General features: G+C 38.7%; 1 protein-coding gene across 4 annotated transcripts in view; it reads left to right on the top strand.

Annotated features, from left to right (window-relative positions):
• LOC113046573 (myosin-binding protein C, fast-type-like) overlaps window positions 1-16,547 on the top strand; it is a 28,369-nt gene extending 11,822 nt beyond the window's left edge. For 2 of the 4 annotated variants that reach the window (XM_026207415.1, XM_026207397.1), the window contains 27 exons: window positions 360-374; window positions 901-984; window positions 1,801-1,949; window positions 2,029-2,146; window positions 2,542-2,590; window positions 3,370-3,426; window positions 3,822-3,994; window positions 4,174-4,306; window positions 4,467-4,591; window positions 4,952-5,057; window positions 5,648-5,808; window positions 5,936-6,101; window positions 6,337-6,443; window positions 6,524-6,553; window positions 6,643-6,785; window positions 7,189-7,348; window positions 7,462-7,566; window positions 7,755-7,943; window positions 8,055-8,189; window positions 8,343-8,510; window positions 8,947-9,035; window positions 9,157-9,352; window positions 13,775-13,914; window positions 14,420-14,579; window positions 14,725-14,861; window positions 14,976-15,162; window positions 16,175-16,547. In XM_026207415.1, the coding sequence (XP_026063200.1) occupies window positions 360-374; window positions 901-984; window positions 1,801-1,949; window positions 2,029-2,146; window positions 2,542-2,590; window positions 3,370-3,426; window positions 3,822-3,994; window positions 4,174-4,306; window positions 4,467-4,591; window positions 4,952-5,057; window positions 5,648-5,808; window positions 5,936-6,101; window positions 6,337-6,443; window positions 6,524-6,553; window positions 6,643-6,785; window positions 7,189-7,348; window positions 7,462-7,566; window positions 7,755-7,943; window positions 8,055-8,189; window positions 8,343-8,510; window positions 8,947-9,035; window positions 9,157-9,352; window positions 13,775-13,914; window positions 14,420-14,579; window positions 14,725-14,861; window positions 14,976-15,162; window positions 16,175-16,206 (3,314 nt within the window). In that variant the 3' untranslated portion in view covers window positions 16,207-16,547. The remainder of the gene's footprint in view (window positions 1-359; window positions 375-900; window positions 985-1,800; window positions 1,950-2,028; window positions 2,147-2,541; window positions 2,591-3,369; window positions 3,427-3,821; window positions 3,995-4,173; window positions 4,307-4,466; window positions 4,592-4,951; window positions 5,058-5,647; window positions 5,809-5,935; window positions 6,102-6,336; window positions 6,444-6,523; window positions 6,554-6,642; window positions 6,786-7,188; window positions 7,349-7,461; window positions 7,567-7,754; window positions 7,944-8,054; window positions 8,190-8,342; window positions 8,511-8,946; window positions 9,036-9,156; window positions 9,353-13,774; window positions 13,915-14,419; window positions 14,580-14,724; window positions 14,862-14,975; window positions 15,163-16,174) is intronic. The other 2 variants (XM_026207421.1, XM_026207406.1) reach the window with 1 other exon arrangement.
• Window positions 16,548-18,354: the final 1,807 nt, after the last annotated feature.

The following is an 18,354-nucleotide window of genomic DNA, read 5'->3' as shown; positions in this document are numbered from 1 at the left end:
TGGTTTTAAATAATCAGCCATCAAAGCCATCCATTTAACTCGATTTTAACCAGCATCAACCAAAAAACATCCCACCCACCCATCAGTACCACTATGATTATAATGGATTGCAGGGCACTGAAGTTGATTGGTATTGACTGGATAGTGAAGAAAATAACTGAATTAACAGTACTTTCGTCATTCTGAAAAACTGAAGGACGGAAGGACATCAGTGTCTTCATATGTGTGTTAGTATGTACAGTATGTGTGTACATGAACGTCTCCTAAAAGGTCAGTTTTTAAAGAGACATAATATAATGCAATATAAACTTCCTAATGGTTTTCCTTCAATCTGTTTTCTCTCTTTTTCTTTGATACAGAATTGCCTGAGGATGGTAAGACACACAAATCCTTTAGCATGTATTGTCAATGACAAATACATGAAAAAAAAAGAAAATATATATATATTTTTTTATCTCTCATGCAAAAGGAAATTGTGCAAGTGTCTTTCACATCCATGATCTCAGTGCAGACCCTTAAAGGATAGTTCACACAAAATTAAAATTCTGTCATCATTCACTCACCTTCAGAAAAACACTGTGAGAAAAGTAAGCCATACTGGTTTGGAAAGACATAAGAGTGAACCAAAAATGACAGAATTTTTATTTTTTGGGTTAACTATCAGTATATGGATCTGGAAGGGCTGAAAGGTGAAAATCAATAGGCAATAGTTTGTGAGATGGTGCTAAATGTGTTAGGGAAGCTTTACTCCAGGCTGCTCACATGTCAATATGAACAGTAAATATCATGAATGATTCACTGTTTTCAGTACTGGTTGACTATAGCCTGTTTAGTGTCCCTTTAACGTGGGCTTTCAGCAGTTCATATGAGTTTACATTGTTTCTCTGACTCTGCCGGTAGAACATGTCCCAGGAGAAGAGCAACAGGTGTCTCAATTAAGTGGCTTGTTTGTGGAGAAGCCTCAGAGTGTCACTGCCATTAAAGGTAAGATTCTGAACTGTCCGCAGCTTGAATGCACCCCAAGACTTAGTCTGCGCATTAGAGGTGGGATTTTAGAGTCATTGAATCATTCTTTCAGTGTATTTGTTCAAACACTGATTCATTAAAGAATGATAATAGTGTCTGTGTTTATGAATGAATCATTGAATCATTTACTTAATTCATTCAGAACATTGATTTGTTCAGGAATGAAGCAAGTGCTTGTCACTATATGAGTGGATCACTGATTGATTCATTCAATAAATTCCTTAAAAACACTTGCCAGGAATGAAACAAGCTAATTTATTCTTAAACAATCATAAACAAATAATAACACCAGTTCATTCTGGTACCAAATGCTACTATTCATAGATATGGAACAGTTAATCAGTGTTGGCTTCTTGTGGAAATAATTAAATTGATGGAGAAACAATACACAAGGTAACTGCCAACTTTGTGGCTATAATGTAACTTCTTATTAATTGAACTGTAAGTAATCAAAAATATGTTAAAACACTGCACTCTACCAAAACTTTTGAATGATTAATGTTTTTTTTTTATATATATATATTTTTTAATGGATCAATCCGTTTGTGCTTTTTGTATAATAAAAAAATCCATAAATCATTAAGAAGTATGCACCTGCTTTTTTCATTCGAACTGTAAGAATGCAACCAATATCAGAAATACAACTGCACTAAATATATCCTATATTCATAACAACAGCACTCTAGCTTGTGTGATATTGCTTAATATAGTCACATAAATAACGCTATATGGAAAGTTCAGCAATGTTTATACATGTCATTTTATTTGTAACAGGGAAAAATGTCACATTTGTGGCTAAGGTGGAATCCTCTCAGATGCTGAGGAAGCCTACTATGAAGTGGTTGAAGGGGAAATGGCTGGATCTTAGCAGCAAGGTTGGAAAACACCTCCAGTTCAAAGAAAGCTATGACAGGAACACCAAGGTGTGTGAGGAACAGTGTGTTTTATTTGAGATTTGTTCATTACAGATCAAGACTTAACATTTATTTTACTTAATGCCAGATATACACCTATGAGATGACCATTGTTAAGGTTGTGGATGGAGATGCAGGAGGTTATCGTTGTGAGGTCACTTCCAAAGACAAGTGTGACAGCTGCACTTTTGAAATCTCCGTCGAAGGTAGTTTCAGTTATAAGTAAATTAATTTTTTTTTTTTTTTTTTTTTTTTTTTACATATTCTGATGTACAAATAGATTCACAAATTTTCGTGTGATCAGTAAATCTGGCTAGTAATTAGAGTTTGAAACACCTGATATAGGACAGTTATAATGCATATAATGTAGTTTTCAGATTATTAAAGTCAGTTACGTGCCTGGTGTGTGTATGCTCATGTTACTGTAAGTCTAGAGTTGATTCATTATTCAGTAGGTATTTTGCTGATTAGATCCTCTCCTGTTAGTTTCACAGCACTCAGCAAATCAGCATCGCACATTTATTAGCTTTGACAGTAATCAGATTGTGGAGCAAATCAAACACTCACAGTTTCCCATCATGTATTTCATCTTCTCCTTCAGCTGCTGAAGAGACACAGCAAACAAACATTTTGGAGGCGTTCAAACGATCGTAAGTTTGTTTGTGTGTCTGTGTCTCGTACTCATTTGTAACGTCTTGATGTCACGTTGTTGTAACACGCTCCTAAGATGTATGGTCTTGGTTTGGAAGGAGTCTCATTCATGTTGTCAGTGTGACTTTATGTTTAGATGCTGCTGTAAGTGTATACACAGATTTAGCGGCTCATGCTTCTCACGTTCATACAAACTAGATTATATGATATTCTTGCATATCATTGAGGGAGCTGTCTGTTGCCAGAAGCTGCTCTTCTGAGCAGTAATGTTTTTCCTCGTGTCTGAGAGTTTGGCTCCAGGTCCAGCTCTGGGAGGTCTGTGTTTAGCCCTAGGAATGAGGCAGGCTCCTTGATCTTCTCTTCATAGGTTTGACTCCCAGGGACTGCTTGAACTAATAAAATGTATATCTTCAATGCAATGTTAGTCATTTCCGATAAAATTAAATTTAAATGTCCGTTTAGATGCTGCATGTATCCTTAGTAAAATATAGTAAAGGTTCCAAAAAGGGTTTTTCACAGCAATGCCATTTTTATTTATTTTTGTGAAGATCATTTTAATTATCTATGGAAACTTTTGTACAATAGAAAGGTTCCATGGATGTTAAAGGTTCTTCATGAAGCCATAGATGACAAGAAATTGTATTTTTAAAAGAGTATAACAGTAAGCGTCTGTTATGTGAGTTTATAAAATACAGTAAACTGTATTTATTATAAACATGATGCACTCCTAATTGTTTATTTATCATTTTCTTGCTCTATTCCCCTCTATCATCTGTAGGGGAGATGCAGGAGATGATGCAGGTGAACTGGACTTCAGTGGTTTACTCAAGAAAAGGTTTGGAAGATGTTCTACACCCTCTATATTTTCTTCTTCTTTATGTGCAGTTGGAGTTCTTCACTTTCACTTTGACCATCATGCTTTCTTCAGATTCATACATACATAGTAACCACTGCCTAATTATAATTAATGCTGTCATTTATTCACTGAAGAAGTTTAATATGGTTTTAACCGTAACCATTAGTTCTGTCTAGGGTCTGAGAATTTTGGATAAGTTAAATTTCTTAAATATGCATGTATATTTAATGATACAACAGAGCAGCTTCATTTGAGTAGATCATAGAAACTTAAGAATTTGAGGGAAACACAACATCACTAGGACTCAACATAAAAATAGTGAATCTCACCCAAATATGAAGATTAACCGTATTTTTGGATTCCATGTGCCTCAGAGAGAGGAAGCAGAAGGAGGAGCCTGAGACTGATGTGGATGTGTGGGAGATCCTGAAAAATGCCAAGCCATGTGACTATGAGAAGATCGCCTTTCAGTATGGCATCACTGATCTCAGGGGCATGCTCAAAAGACTTAAGAAGATGAGGAAGGTGGAACCCAAAAAGAGCGATGGTGAGACACATGACGGATGTACCGAGTCATGGTCCCTCACACATATACATACATACATACTAAGGGTTCAAATCCAACCCTAGTGTGCAATTTTGTTAATAAACCAGACAAAGTGGATTAGGAATTGGTGGGCGAGTATTGTAATGGACTGAATATGTTAGTGCTGCTTCTGTTTTAAGCTTTCCTAAAGAAGTTGGATCCTGCTTACTCTGTGGAGAAAGGAAAGAAAATACAGCTTTGTGTGGAGCTGTCTGACCCCAACACTCAAGTCAAATGGCTGAGAAATGGACAGGAGATCAAACCTTCAGCCAAGTATGAGCCTTTGTGTTTGTGTTTAAAAGTACTGGAATAAATAGTTTTGCAAAGCACTTTAAGAGGTGCACTGGTCATCACTGATGACCACTATTGATGGTTGATGCTCGATGCCTTACACAAGGTTTGTGCTGATTCTGAATTACTCTCTTTCTGTTAGATATATCTTTGAGAGTGTGGGTGGTATCCGTAAGCTCACTATTAACAAGTGCACCCTCTCTGATGATGCCGCATATGAATGTGTGGTCGGAGAGGAGAAGAGTTTCACTGAGGTCTTTATCCAAGGTACACTGTCATTATCTTCATCACCATCTTCATCATCACTGGCATCATTAGCAAACCCCCTTTTTGTAAATTAATTTGTTCTGTTGGCTTATCAGTAGCTGTCCTGTGTCCTGACTGTCCCTAAGTGGACGACATCTGCCTTTAAGACTCTGTCTATGCTTTCCGCCGTCCTTACCTTTGTTTTTGTTTTTTTGTCTTGTTTTTGTTCCTGTGTCATTTTTGTCTTACGTATTTCTTCATGGATATGTGGCATTGTAGCTGCCATCAGCCCCAGAAGCTCCTGTGTACTTTGATGAAAATGGTGTTCGTTTTACAGTGTTTGAATATATTAACCACTTATTGGTGTGTTTATATGAACAGAACCACCTGTCACCATCACTAAGATGTTGGATGACGTCCATGTGGTGGTTGGGGAGAAGGTGGAGTTTGAGGTTGAAGTGTCTGATGAGGGAGCCAATGTGAAATGGTGAGATACTGGACCAAGCTGACATCACTTACCTCGTCAGTTGGTCAGCAACAGGCGTACAAATAAATTGACCAACTGCACAAATGAAATACTTAATACATCACTAGCTGACTAAATTAATTTCAGTACTATCAATGTCAACATTGCTAATTATTGTCATTAACATTAAAAAGCCATTATTAGCATGAAATGGGCTAAACAGCAAATTATCCGGCTGCTTTTTTGTTTGCCTTTTATTACCAACAATTACAGAAAACAATGACTCATTCAACAACCACTATGGATATGTCAAAAACCACAAAAACCTCTTAGCTTTTAATAAATGCCACATTTAGCATATTGCAATATAAGTATCATATTTCTAGATAATTTTCTACTGTATCGAAGGCCGGGACGATAATCTTTGCTATTGCTCTACATCTCTCCATCCATTTTTTCCATCCATGTTCTTTTTGTACACGTTCCACTCTCTTTCTTACTTTATCTTCAGTAATCTTGGCATAGATTGCCTTCCTCGGTTTCTTATGAAGATTATTTCCATCTTTGTCTCTCTCTGTTTCGCTCGCCCTCTGTCTCTCTTCGTCTCTCAGGATGAAGGATGGAGTGGAACTGAGCCGAGATGGAAAGTATCGCTTTAAGAAAGATGGGACAAAGCACTGGCTCATCATCAATGAGGCAACCACAGAGGACGTTGGGACATACTATGTGTACACTAGTGGGGGGGAGTCCAAGGGAGAGCTGGAAGTAGAAGGTACTTCTTTTGATAGAGTAAAAATGACAATTCTCCCTTCCTAGTCCTTCCACCATTTGGCTGATGTTTCTGTATTTACTTTTTAGTATTAATTGCCTCATTGTCCTTCTTTTTTTCTCTATTATAGAGAAGGAACTGGAGGTTTTGCAGAGTATAGCTGATCTGACACTGAAGGCAGCAGAACAGGCTGTCTTTAAGTGTGAAGTGTCAGATGAGAAAGTGACTGGCAAGTGGTTTAAGGACGGGGTGGAGGTCACTTCCCGCAACCGCATCAAAATGACACACATCGGCAGGTATATTGGTCCACTTAAAGCCACCCTTATCGATTCATGAATAAGTAAGCTCACCTCGTCCTTGACCACACCAATACTGTTTTATGCCAGGACGCTAAAACAGATTAGTCATTGAAATATCCATCTTACTGAAAGAATTGTGTTCTTGGAGTAAAGTGTTCATTGCTTTTTGGGTAAAAATATTGTGGCGTACACCTCTCATGATGTGGTAACATTTTTAATCTTGGTATCTCAGGACTCACAAGCTGGTGATAGATGATGTGAGGCCTGAAGATGCGGGAGATTACACCTTTGTACCAGATGGTTATGCTTTTTCTCTTTCTGCCAAACTCAACTTCTTGGGTAAGAGAGAGAATCAGATTTTTTTTTAAATTAAATTGTACATTTCAAAATGTACCTATCTCTATAATTTGTATCCACAGAGATCAAGATTGATTATGTACCCCGTCAAGGTAAATATCTGTCAACTACAAATCTAACGATATAGTATGTGTAATGGCGACAGATTTTTAATGCCACACTTATTTCTTTTATCACCCAGAACCACCCAAAATCCACCTGGACACCACTGGCAGCTTTGTCAACAAAAACACCATTATCGTCGTTGCAGGAAACAAGTTCCGATTTGATGTTGACATTACAGGGGAGCCCCCTCCCACTGTGTGCTGGAAAAAAGGAGATATGGTGAGAGTTTCCTGGCAAATTGTCACATACTCTCATCTTATGCAAAGCCAACAGCACATATGGGCTTGTTTTCATATCAGATTCAGTGAGAAAACCCTGCTGAAAAGCCCAGCAGTGCTGGTCACCAGCATATGTTGTATTTCGAATTGTGTCTCTACCACCTTACCTTAATCATCAAGAGTCAATCAGCTGACCCAGAAGGACCATCCTGGCAAACCCAGTGACTCATACTGTGCTGGTAAACTCCTAGACCAACGCAAAACCAGCATGGATTTCATGCTGGCCTTTCCAGCAGGAAAATATTCTCAATTTATGGAAATAAACTTTGAAACGTAACTTGCAACTTTGAAATCTCCAGTATATCAGCATGCTTGATTCAAAGCATTACGTTTGTATGATGCAGGAGCTCTCTGAAACTGAAGGGCGTGTGAGAGTGGAGACCATGAAGAACCTGAGCTCCTTTGTGATTGAAGGGGCAGAGAGATGCGATGAGGGCCTCTATCATATCACTGTAACCAACCCAGCAGGAGAAGACCAGGCTGATGTCATGGTTAAGATTGTTGGTGAGTTTATGCATGTTAACCATCTGCTACCCTCTCTTTCTGTGCTTATTAGCTGCTTTGTCAAATCTCTTCATTACAACTACACGCCAGTACTTTTTCTGTGCTGTGTTCAGATGTGCCTGATCCACCTGAGAATGTGAAATGCACTGGAGTGGGTGAGGACAGTGCTTCCATCCAGTGGGATCCCCCCACATTTGATGGTGGAGTTCCTGTGAAAGGTAAAACAGATCCTCCCAATGTGTTTGTCTCAAACCTGACATCCAATATTACAAACTTGTAATATTTTGTCAGTATGTTGAGAGTTTTGCTTTTTTTTTTGCAGCATACCAATAAAATATTTAATTGGGTTATGGATTATATTGATACATGTGTGGGATACCGCTTACAATTTTGGTATACCTTCAAGGTTACCTCATGGAGAGGAAGAAGAAGGGTTCTTCCAGGTGGACCAGGCTGAACTTTGACATTTATGAGTCCACAACATATGATGCTAAGAAGATGATTGAGGGTGTGTTATATGAGATAAGGGTATTTGCAGTTAACGGTATTGGCATCTCCCAGCCCAGCGCCAGCTCCAAACCCTTCATGCCCATTGGTTAGTTCCTCATCAGACTGTCTGCTATAACTTATCAGTTTAATTGACTTCTGTTCAGTTCATTTCAATTTATTCAACATTCATTCTCTTGGATTTCCTGCTCCTTCATAGCACCAACTAGTGAACCAACACGCCTGACGGTGGAAGATGTAACAGATGGTACCTGTGCTCTAAAATGGTTTCCCCCAGAAAGAGTTGGAGCTGGTGGCATTGATGGGTACATCATTGAATATTGCATTGAGGGAGGTGAGGCACACGGTGGCCTTTGCTATAGAGCTGACATAGAGTGCCGTCTCAGTTTCAAAACATTACAGTGAAGTAATGGTTTTTGATCATTTTTTGACATGTTTACATATCTTGTTGGTTTGCCGCTTTCTTTGCTCCTGGTGGAACTCACAGCCAGTGAGTGGGTGCAGGCCAACAAGACCCCTGTTGAGAAGAATAGCTTCAGGGTCAAAGGGCTGCCTGTTGGAGAGAAGATGCTGTTCAGGGTGACAGCTGTGAACATCGCTGGTCGTAGCCCCCCGGCTGTGATGGCGCAAGCTGTCACCATTCGGGAGATTGTCGGTGAGACTCGCACACATGCACACGAACAACATACAACACATTTTTAGGAATCAAAACGTACATTTGTGGAGTTTAGTCCATTTCAAACTCCTGAAAACTGACAAAATAAATATTTAGCCAATGTACACTTTTAAAATATTTACAAATATTTGTATTCATAAAATGTAATTTAATTAATTAAAAAGTCTTCTAAAAATTAGGAGAAAATAAGGCTTAATATTTCTGAATACAACAAAACAACACTGGACTTCACTAACTTTAATTGTGTGGAAATTTTTCCAAATATCTTCCAGTTTTCATTTGAGCTACTTCTAAGTACTCAAATGCAGATTTGACACAACACACCTGTCTGTGACGCATTGAACACGAAGTATAAAACGCCCCACTGTCTGTTGTCATTTTCAGCATGTTTTCTTCTGTATTTTTCCTCTCTCAGAGCGTCCTAAAATCTGCCTCCCTCGGCACCTTAGGACTAAATACATCAAACGAGTGGGTGAGAACGTCAACCTTGTCATTCCCTTCCAGGTCAGTCGTGCACATACATTCTTCTGCCCTGTACTTGTGTAGAGCTACTTTTCTGTTCTGTTCTTCTCTAGTCTTTGCAGCAGATCAGATTATTACTTACACCATGTCATCTGCTCTCAAGGGCAAACCGCGTCCGGTGGTGACCTGGCTCAAGGATGGCGAACCTCTAGACACCAAGCTGGTGAATATCCGCACAAGTGATGTGGACACCATCCTGTTCATCAGGCAGGCGGCCAGAGAGCACTCTGGCCAGTACACTCTTTCCGTGCAGATTGAGAACATGGAGGACAAAGTCACACTTGAGATCCAGATTGTAGGTTTGTGTCAACAAAATGATTTGGTTGGGAACTGCACAACAACATAATTTCAAATTCAAGAGTTACAGAGTCATGGTTTGCCTGAATTGTTAGTTTGACTAACAAATCTTAACCGAAAGCCACGTATATTTAAGCTGGTTTAGCATTCAGCACACGCTTCTTAAAGGGCCTTTTTTCATTCGTGTTCTTGGGTTTAACAAATACTGTGCAACCAATTAGAACAAAATGCAGGGAATATGTGATATTTTTTAAACCATTTAACATTTTGATCATCTGGTTTTGCAGCCTGATCTCACAGTCAAAACGTACATATTTAGACGTAAATTAAAACTGTCCAATGCGTATGTGCCCTTACGTATTTACAGTGTCATTTACGTATTATCTGGACGTAATTACAGGTTCGATACGTATCGAAATGTACGTAAAAACGACCTCAAATACGTACAGATAGAACGTGTTTTCTGACCAGTCAGTTATCCATAGAAATTTGCTCATGAAGCTGCTTTTCAATGCGTATCTGATTAATTTGTTTAATATTTATGTATATTTTCCCTTTTTATATATTTTTTTGATAAATGTAAGATCCCTATACACGACCCGAACCTAAACCTAGTACTAGGGGTGTCAATGGTTAACCGGTTAACCGATTAACCATTAAAAATCGCGTAACCGAGTGAAACATTTTGCTCGGTTAAGTGACGTCAATGGCGTGCATTGAATTTAGTTGTAATACATTTTTGCACCACCAGAGACCGCCAGAGCGCTCCCAGACATTTGTAATGTCCACAAGAAGAAGTCATTTTTCTAATATGAAGCGGGCAAAAAAAAGTACAGCGTTGGAGCACTTTAAAATTTAAAATTAAAAGAGTGACGGGGCAAGTAATGCAAGTATTGCAATACAGTGCTTAGATATACTTCAAGTACAATCTCGTTGTTGTAATATCAACAGCCAACACCCGGGCATCATTTGGCCAGTCAGGACACACTGGATGCGTGGCAAAAGCATCTCAGCTGCGTGGCGTGTCTGTTTTTAATTCGGCTCCCATGTTAACAGGTTAGAGCTTGCCGACTGCCTGCGTGAGACGCGTGGCTCAGGCGCGGCTCGACGCGTGCATGCTAGAAATAGAACCGACGCCTTGTTGTAAGCGTTTCCAGGCAAAGTATAATAGGAAAATATGTTTATATGTCATTTTGTACACAAATACATATTAATTCATGACATTTTGATATTTGAAAGTCTATAGGTTGACATAAATTCAGATATAAATGTAATTAAAATAAATAAATAAATAACTATCGATTTTCAAATATTGTACGTGTCAAACATAGTCATAGTCATAGCCTTAGCGAGGCGGCCGCGGAGTCTGCTTGTTACCTTTTGCCTTATACATTTTAGGCTTATTCTCAAATTCAGATTGTGTTAATGGGCGGCATTATTAGGCAGTTTTAATAGGACAATTTGACCGGAGAGATAAAATTTTGTCGGACATTTCTTTTTTTTTTCGGCCAATGTCCGGAAATTACTATGGTTATGGTTACTATGGCACACTATGGTTAACCGAGTATTAACCGCTAAGGGCCTCGGTTAACGGTTAATGAAAAACTTGAAAACGTGCAGCCCTAAAACCAACCCATTTTATAAAGAATGTTAAAAGAATAAAACATAATAAAACACAATTTTAGTAAAAATATAACATTAAAACGATATTTTGAGCCACTAATGTTAATCCTACACCTACCCCTAAACCTACCCATAACCATTTCTTAACATAACGTTACTGTTATAAACAAACAAATAATAGACAAACAAACGTTACGTTAATCATTTATTTTTTAGCGAAAATATCAAAAGTGGTACCAAAAGTAGTTCAAATTATAAAGAGTTCCAGTCGCAGTCCTCTATATGGAGGTAATAGTTTTTATAGGGTACAGAGCAGAATTTAATTTATTAATCCATGAAATTATGTATCTGTCTTCTCTCCGTGAAGGCGCACCAAGGGGCAAGGAACTCGACCGGAAGTTGAAGTCGGGTGGGGGCTGCCATCTTTTAGCAGAACTTCACTTGCGTTAGCATTCCCATTGACTCCCATTAATTTTGGCGTCACTTTGACAGCGAATATCTTTACATCTGAGGCGTTTAAAGACTCTGTTTGTCCATTATTTATTTCTAAAGATACACGACAATGTATAAAGGACTCCATTACCTTCTATGTTACATTATGGCCCCGTAGAAACAGTTTTTGTAAAAATAGGCTAACGATTGCGTCATAACCACTCAGCTCTCTGTCGCATTACCGTACAGACAGGAGGAGAAGCTCGCAGGCAATTAACTTAATATGGCGTACTGGCGTTACATTTTAAAATACTATTCAAAATAATTAATCAGAATACTTACTCCTGCTCACTCACGACAAAGAACTCCCCGCTCAAGCTCGCAGTCTCTGCAAGATTAACGATGGCAGTTTGCACGCACTAGAAGATTTACATCTGTCAGACAGGTTGCTGACGTCATCAAGCTTTGTTTGAGTCTGCGCGTCAGAAACGGAAGTACTAAAAAACGCTAAAACTGGGCTTCATTTGTCTCAATTGAGTTCCAATGGGGTCGCTGTGTCCATTTCTTTTACTGTCTATGAGGCGCACTGTCGCAGTACTCAGATGTTGTAAACTGAAACACGACATGTCGCAATCTGTGACGAATTGGATGAGGACCAATGAGCGTTCGATATCAGTGCCGTAAAGCATGTCGTAACGTGGCGCACTGGCGCTATTTTCAAATTCGAATCATAACGAGCGCGAGTTTTGACTGTGACGGACGCTGTTGCTGAGAATGAAGATGAAGATCAATTGATAAATGGCTGAATTTGCATATGTTCCTTGCAAACATCTGGATTCTAAAGATATGCAGTACAGCAAACAAATAAAATGGATGTGATTTGTAATTGTATGCTGTGCTTTTGTGTATCTATGGTTTGCAGCATGCACAGAATTGTTATTTCCTATTAAGCAGACGAGTAAACTGCTTACAATAAATTGAATTAAAACATGTATTGATATGACAATTAAATACAACAGATTTAAATCATTAAAGCCACGGTTTTAATATTAATACATGGGAATTCATATACATTCACACTTTACGTTAGATTATTTACGTTTTTTAAATGCTAACACGTAAGTATTTGTACGTTTTACTGCTATAAATACGTCTAAATTGTGCGTTTCTATGTGCATGAAAACGTAAGTAAATGTACGTGTGGTAGAACCACATTTAACATAAAATACACACGTATTCTCATGAGATCACGTTGCAGCGGTTTTGATGATCAGAACATTTGGGGAGAAACAGGAAGCGACAGGATTGGGATAAGACCTTGAACCCCCCGAAGTGTTGTTGTGTGGTACATTGAAGCACTGCCCACCAGGCTGTGCCTCTATGAAATGTTTGACATGCCATCATAAAAATGCAACGCTCGTGGCAGGATGCTCAAAAGACAAGAGGAGATGTGATGCGATGGCTAAAGACATCCGTCACAATGTGTGTGGATGTACTGGAGATGGATTAATGATAATAAAGATCTTGCTAACACTAACAGTCTAGAAAAAGAGATCTAGGTGAGCCATTCCTAGTTTTTTAAAGTTGTTTTTAAGGTTGTTGAAGATGCTACACATTAATTTGTGAAGATTATAGAGATCACTAGGGCCACAAATATACAGCGATGACCTAAAATTAAAGGATTAAATGGAACAGTTCAAAAGGTTCATTTCCTGCGAAGTGAAGTGTGAGCCAGGTTAATTTTGTTAACCCGTAGAAAGTGTTTGAGGATCACTTTCAAAAGTGTCGCTGAATTTCAAACTTCTAAACTGTCAGAAAGGATTCATATTAAACACTTACTCTTTCACCAGAATCGAGGATGTCATAGGTCAGTTCGGTTGCAGGGATTATTCTGTGGGGTGTTGTTTGGATTATTCCTGGTGTTGAACGGGATTAGGATAGGATTAGGGGACACTCACTCTGTGTTCCCGCTGGGAGGTAAGCTAATGAGAGTGCAAAAACCCTTCAGATGAGCCAGACAGCCATTTAGTCACAGTTTGCTGCCAGCATCCCAGCAGCCTCCCAGGATTAATGCCAACCGCTCCCAGCCGCAAACTCCAACTCTCTCGCCTTCAGTCTTTTTTCTCTTTTTTTATTGCTTGATCTCACTATCCTAGCCTCATGCTCATGTGATCACTCTCTTCTACTCTTCTCCCTCATTTTATCCCCTTTCATTTTTATCATTCCTCTGCTCACTCACTTGTAGCGTCTTCTCCGTTTAGTGCACATTAATTAGTCTCATGGTTAAAATTAGAACAGTGTATTGGTTTAAAGCTACATTAATACCTAGGTTTTTTCTTTTTCTTTCCTTTTCCTTCCCGTTCTCACAGACAAGCCTGGGCCTCCAATTGCTGTCACTGTAACTGATGTTTGGGGCTTCAACGCTTCTTTGGAGTGGAAGCCTCCAAAAGATAATGGCAACTGTGAGATCACTGGCTATACCATTCAAAAGGCCGACTTGAAAACCAAGGTAAACCAGCTACAATACCTACTGTATTATTGGCCAACAGTGTGTGAACACTTCTTTTTAATTAGCTGTTTTGTTAGGCTCTTTAAATTTTAATGCTATGACATGCAGTGCCATTACAGAGGTTTGTGTGTTTACAACAGTTTAGAGAGGACCGTATTCCTCTCCTTCTGCACAGTTAACACCATGTATGCTTCAAATCAATAAATAAACATGCTTAAATGGTTGTGAGTCACCCATAGTATGGATAAATAATACCTTATATCTTGAAAAATAAAATATTTTATATGTAAAAATATTAAATTTATTGACAAAGCCACATTTATGTTCTTAATTTGAAATACATTTTATTTTAAGTATTTTTAAAAAGAAGTAGCACAGGAAACCAATCACCTTAAGGGGATATTCTAACCAATATTGATTAGAGAAATGTTTGTATCTAAGATTGTATCTACAAGGCAAATAACACCAGTCTTTTTAATCTGTCTTTCCCTCATTTACCTGTTAGGAGTGGTTCACAGCTTATGAACACAATCGCAGACCTACTTGTACCGTGTCTGATCTGGTGATGGGGAACGAGTACACCTTCCGCGTGTTCAGCGAGAACATCTGTGGCATGAGCGATGATGCTTGCATCAGCAAAAACACAGCTGCCATTACCAAAACTGGTACCTACATACTGGTGGTTTAAAAAAAAATAAAAAATCAATCTTGAAACCCTGACTGTCGTTTTACATGAAGATTATTGCTCAGGTGTCTCTGCTGAAGCAATACTTTTTAATGTGTAATCCATTTCCTTTCTCTTTCTCTTAGGTCTTCAACAAAAGCAGCAAAGCTACAAGGAAAAAGATATGTGTAGCTCTCCTAAGTTCATCACACCACTCATAGACCGGTCTATTATCGCAGGTTACAGTGCTGCCATCAGCTGTGCTGTCCGTGGGTACCCAAAAGTAAGTGTTGGTACAGTGCCTGACTATAAAAAACCCATTCACCCATGCAGTCGCTTTTAAGCCCATTAAGCAACAATGCACTCTCTTTCTCATTCTCTTTTGTTCTCCTCCCAGCCAAAGATTATATGGATGAAAAATAAGATGATTATTGGAGAGGATCCAAAGTATATCATGCAGAATAACCAGGGCGTGCTGACTTTAAACATCCGTAGGCCCAGCTTGTTTGATGGAGGGAAGTACACATGCAAAGCCATCAATGACCTAGGAGAGGATGAAGTGGAGTGCAAGCTGGAGGTTCGAGGTATGGCCAAAAAACTCCATCATCTCCACTGTGTAACTCTGACAATGACCAAAGACTATAGAATAATCAAGACATGTCATTCGTATAGTTTTGAAAGGGGAAAAATGCAACGGTCAATATGGCCGCTCAATCACAGGAAGCTCCGCCTTCTGAATGAAAGAACCAATCACTTATCGGTAAAGTCAGCGCATCACTGCAGCTGCCGTTAGAAGCATCCCAGTTGCTATAGAAACAGTGTGCGTTCTGAGACGTGGGTTTAGGATTGCGCATGCGCTCGGCCTGATCTAGCCTGAGAAATAAGCTTTTTATAACGCTATTTGAGCAAAGGTAACAACGTTTATGACACAGTTGTTGTCAGATTTCTTTGGTGATTTCTAATATGAAATTTAATCGTAAGCTTAGTGAATAGTTTTTTGAGAATTTTATGTTTCCCAATTCAAAGAGACAGGGGCTGGACTTGGTTGCCCTAGAGCCCCCTTACTCAAATCTTACCCTGGAGGTCCAATGCATTACAGAGTTTAGCTCCAACCCTGATTAAAGTCACCTGTCTGCCATTTTCAAATGATCCCAAAGACATTGATTGACACTGATTAGCATGCTCAGGTGGCATTAGGGTTGGCAGGATTAGGGTTAGCGCTAATCTCTGCAGGAAAGTGGATTTCGAGGTCCAGATTTGAGGATCCCTGCCCTAGAGGCATTTCAAAGATGGCCGCCGAGTGACATGACTTGTCTTAAAAGGACTTTGCTATGACATAGCGATGCACAATATTTGCTTATATTGGATATTTAATTATGCATTTTATGTCTAAATGACATTTAGTCATTCACTTAGTGTTACTCATTAAAAAAATCAATAATTTTCAATTATTACACTGTTAAATTTAATCTTTAAGAAAGCTCAAATCTATCATACCGTACATTATAATGCTGTGATGCCAACTCACATAAAATGACTGACTTTTTTCATTCCGCCCCTGTACTATTTCCTAATGTAATATTGTTTTCTCTTCAGTCATAAAAGAAAAGGAAGAAGCGAAGAAGTGAACACATTCATGAAGATACCCTTAAGACGGCTGTCAGACAACATCATGAGATTAAAAAAAAAGGTTGATTTAGAATTAAATTGTCATTATGCAGTCTTTTCATCTGTGTTTTAAATTTGAACTCTTACAAAAAGTACCACGGTACCATTTAGTGACATGGTACTTTCAGCTATGGTGATATGGTAAACTAAGGTATGACCATAGGGAAAAACTATGGGAAAAACAACTATGGCAATATGGTAATACCGGTAGTGTAATCGGGCTGATAGCCTATAGTATAATAGCTTTTCCTTCTTTGTCGGTATGTAAAGTTAAATTGCTTGAAATAAAAGCACATGAAAAATACAAAAATTGTTGTTTTCATTGTAAACTTAAAAGTTAAAGTCGCATAGACGTTTGTTTATGTTTGTGAACAAAATGTCATTCATCCCATATGTCTGCTGGCTGATCAAGGAGAGTTAGAGAATCAGGGTCTCATTAGCATATCACACCAGAGACTCATTTACGCACCCATCAACACTGCCCCAATTAGCTCTCTCCCACGTCATTACTGAGCAAACGAATTACGGCTAATTTACACAGCCGCAAAACAAACACACCGTCCGTCGCGGCTCTGCCGGGAGATGCTGCGCCCAGGGATTAGCTCGATCCAGGACGGTGTTGCTGAAACCCTGATCCGTGCGACACAAGGTGGCCTTGAGAAATTGGCTAAAAACATATAGATATGAAGTGTAATTTACGTAAATGGCATGTACGTTATTATACGATGAGTAAAGTGGAGACCGTTGAATTTGACAGCTTGTTAACTAACAACTTAAGTGCAGGAAACAAACAAAAGCTTTTAGAACTGACCAGCAGAGAGCGCACCTAACTTACTCAACAATAGCTTCAGGACATTCACATGATTACAGCTGTAATTAAGTTCAGTTTGCCCCTTACTTACAACTGAAACTTTATCAATTAATTATTGGCTGACCGTACATTTAAGTTTTTATCTCCACTAAAAGTTCACTTTAGGCTATTGTGTTGCATTCCTTCTTTTGTTTGTTTGTTTTTTTTGTTGAGAATGTATGATGATAAAATCATAAGATGTGCACAGTGGGAAAATGTGTGTTGTGATCAACCTGTGTGAAGCGAGGTAAATCAAAATGAAAACGTGTTTTTGTTGCTGACAACAATTAAAAATAAATTTGGGAACAAATACACACTTGTTAATACACGTTATAGGTTTTCCCCTTGACTTACCCTTGTGCATTTTTTTTTTCTTTTTTCATATTTTGTTTTTCCTACATCGTGACCCAGAAACATTTTAGCGTTTTTGGATTTATCAGGATGTGTCCCTTTACTTAGCTTAATGATATTGTACAATACAGTTATAGGCTATTGTTTATAAATTTAACCCTTTAAGTCCTAAGCCTAAAAGAGATATAGGCAGCTCAATGTATATAGGCTGTAACCAAATAAACGCAGACAGACCTTACATCCAGCTGTCATGGTCTCGTCAAAGCTCCACTGTATCTTCCCATGTCCCTTTACTAACTCCGTGACATTCTGTTGCCTAGCAGTCTTGCTAATTCTACAGTCATGGCCAAAAGTTTTTTTCCACAGGTTCTCTAGGGGATTGAGATCCAGGGAGATCCAAGCCACTTCTTTATCTCTCATGCTTTGTGATATGGTGCTCAATCACGCTGGAAAATGCACTAATCATCACCAAATTGCTCATGGATCGTTGGAAGTGGCTCTTTCAGGACGTTTTGATACCATTCTTTATTCATAGCAGTGTTTTTGGGCAGAACTGTGAGAGAGCCTTCCCCTTGGTTGTAAAGCAGCCCCACACATGGATGGTCTCCGGATGCTTCACTGTTGGCACAACACAGGACTCATGGTAGCATTCACCTTTTCTTCTCCGAACAATCGATTTTCCAGATGTCCCTAACAGTCGGAAGGGAGCTTCATCAGAGAAAAATAACTTTGCACCAGTCTTCTGCTGTCTAATCCTTGTACTTACTGCAGAATTTCTTTCTTTCTGTCTTTCTTTCTTTTATATCGAACAACAACCCCCAAAAAATAAGAAAAATAAAAAAATTAAGTAAAATATGGACATACAACAACTGTGTTACCACATAACGCAATATCAAAAATAAAATTA

Source organism: Carassius auratus, chromosome 3, assembly GCF_003368295.1.
Source record: "Carassius auratus strain Wakin chromosome 3, ASM336829v1, whole genome shotgun sequence".
In the NCBI taxonomy this organism is placed as follows: Eukaryota; Metazoa; Chordata; class Actinopteri; order Cypriniformes; family Cyprinidae; genus Carassius; species Carassius auratus.
This window is presented reverse-complemented; position numbering and strand designations above follow the sequence as displayed.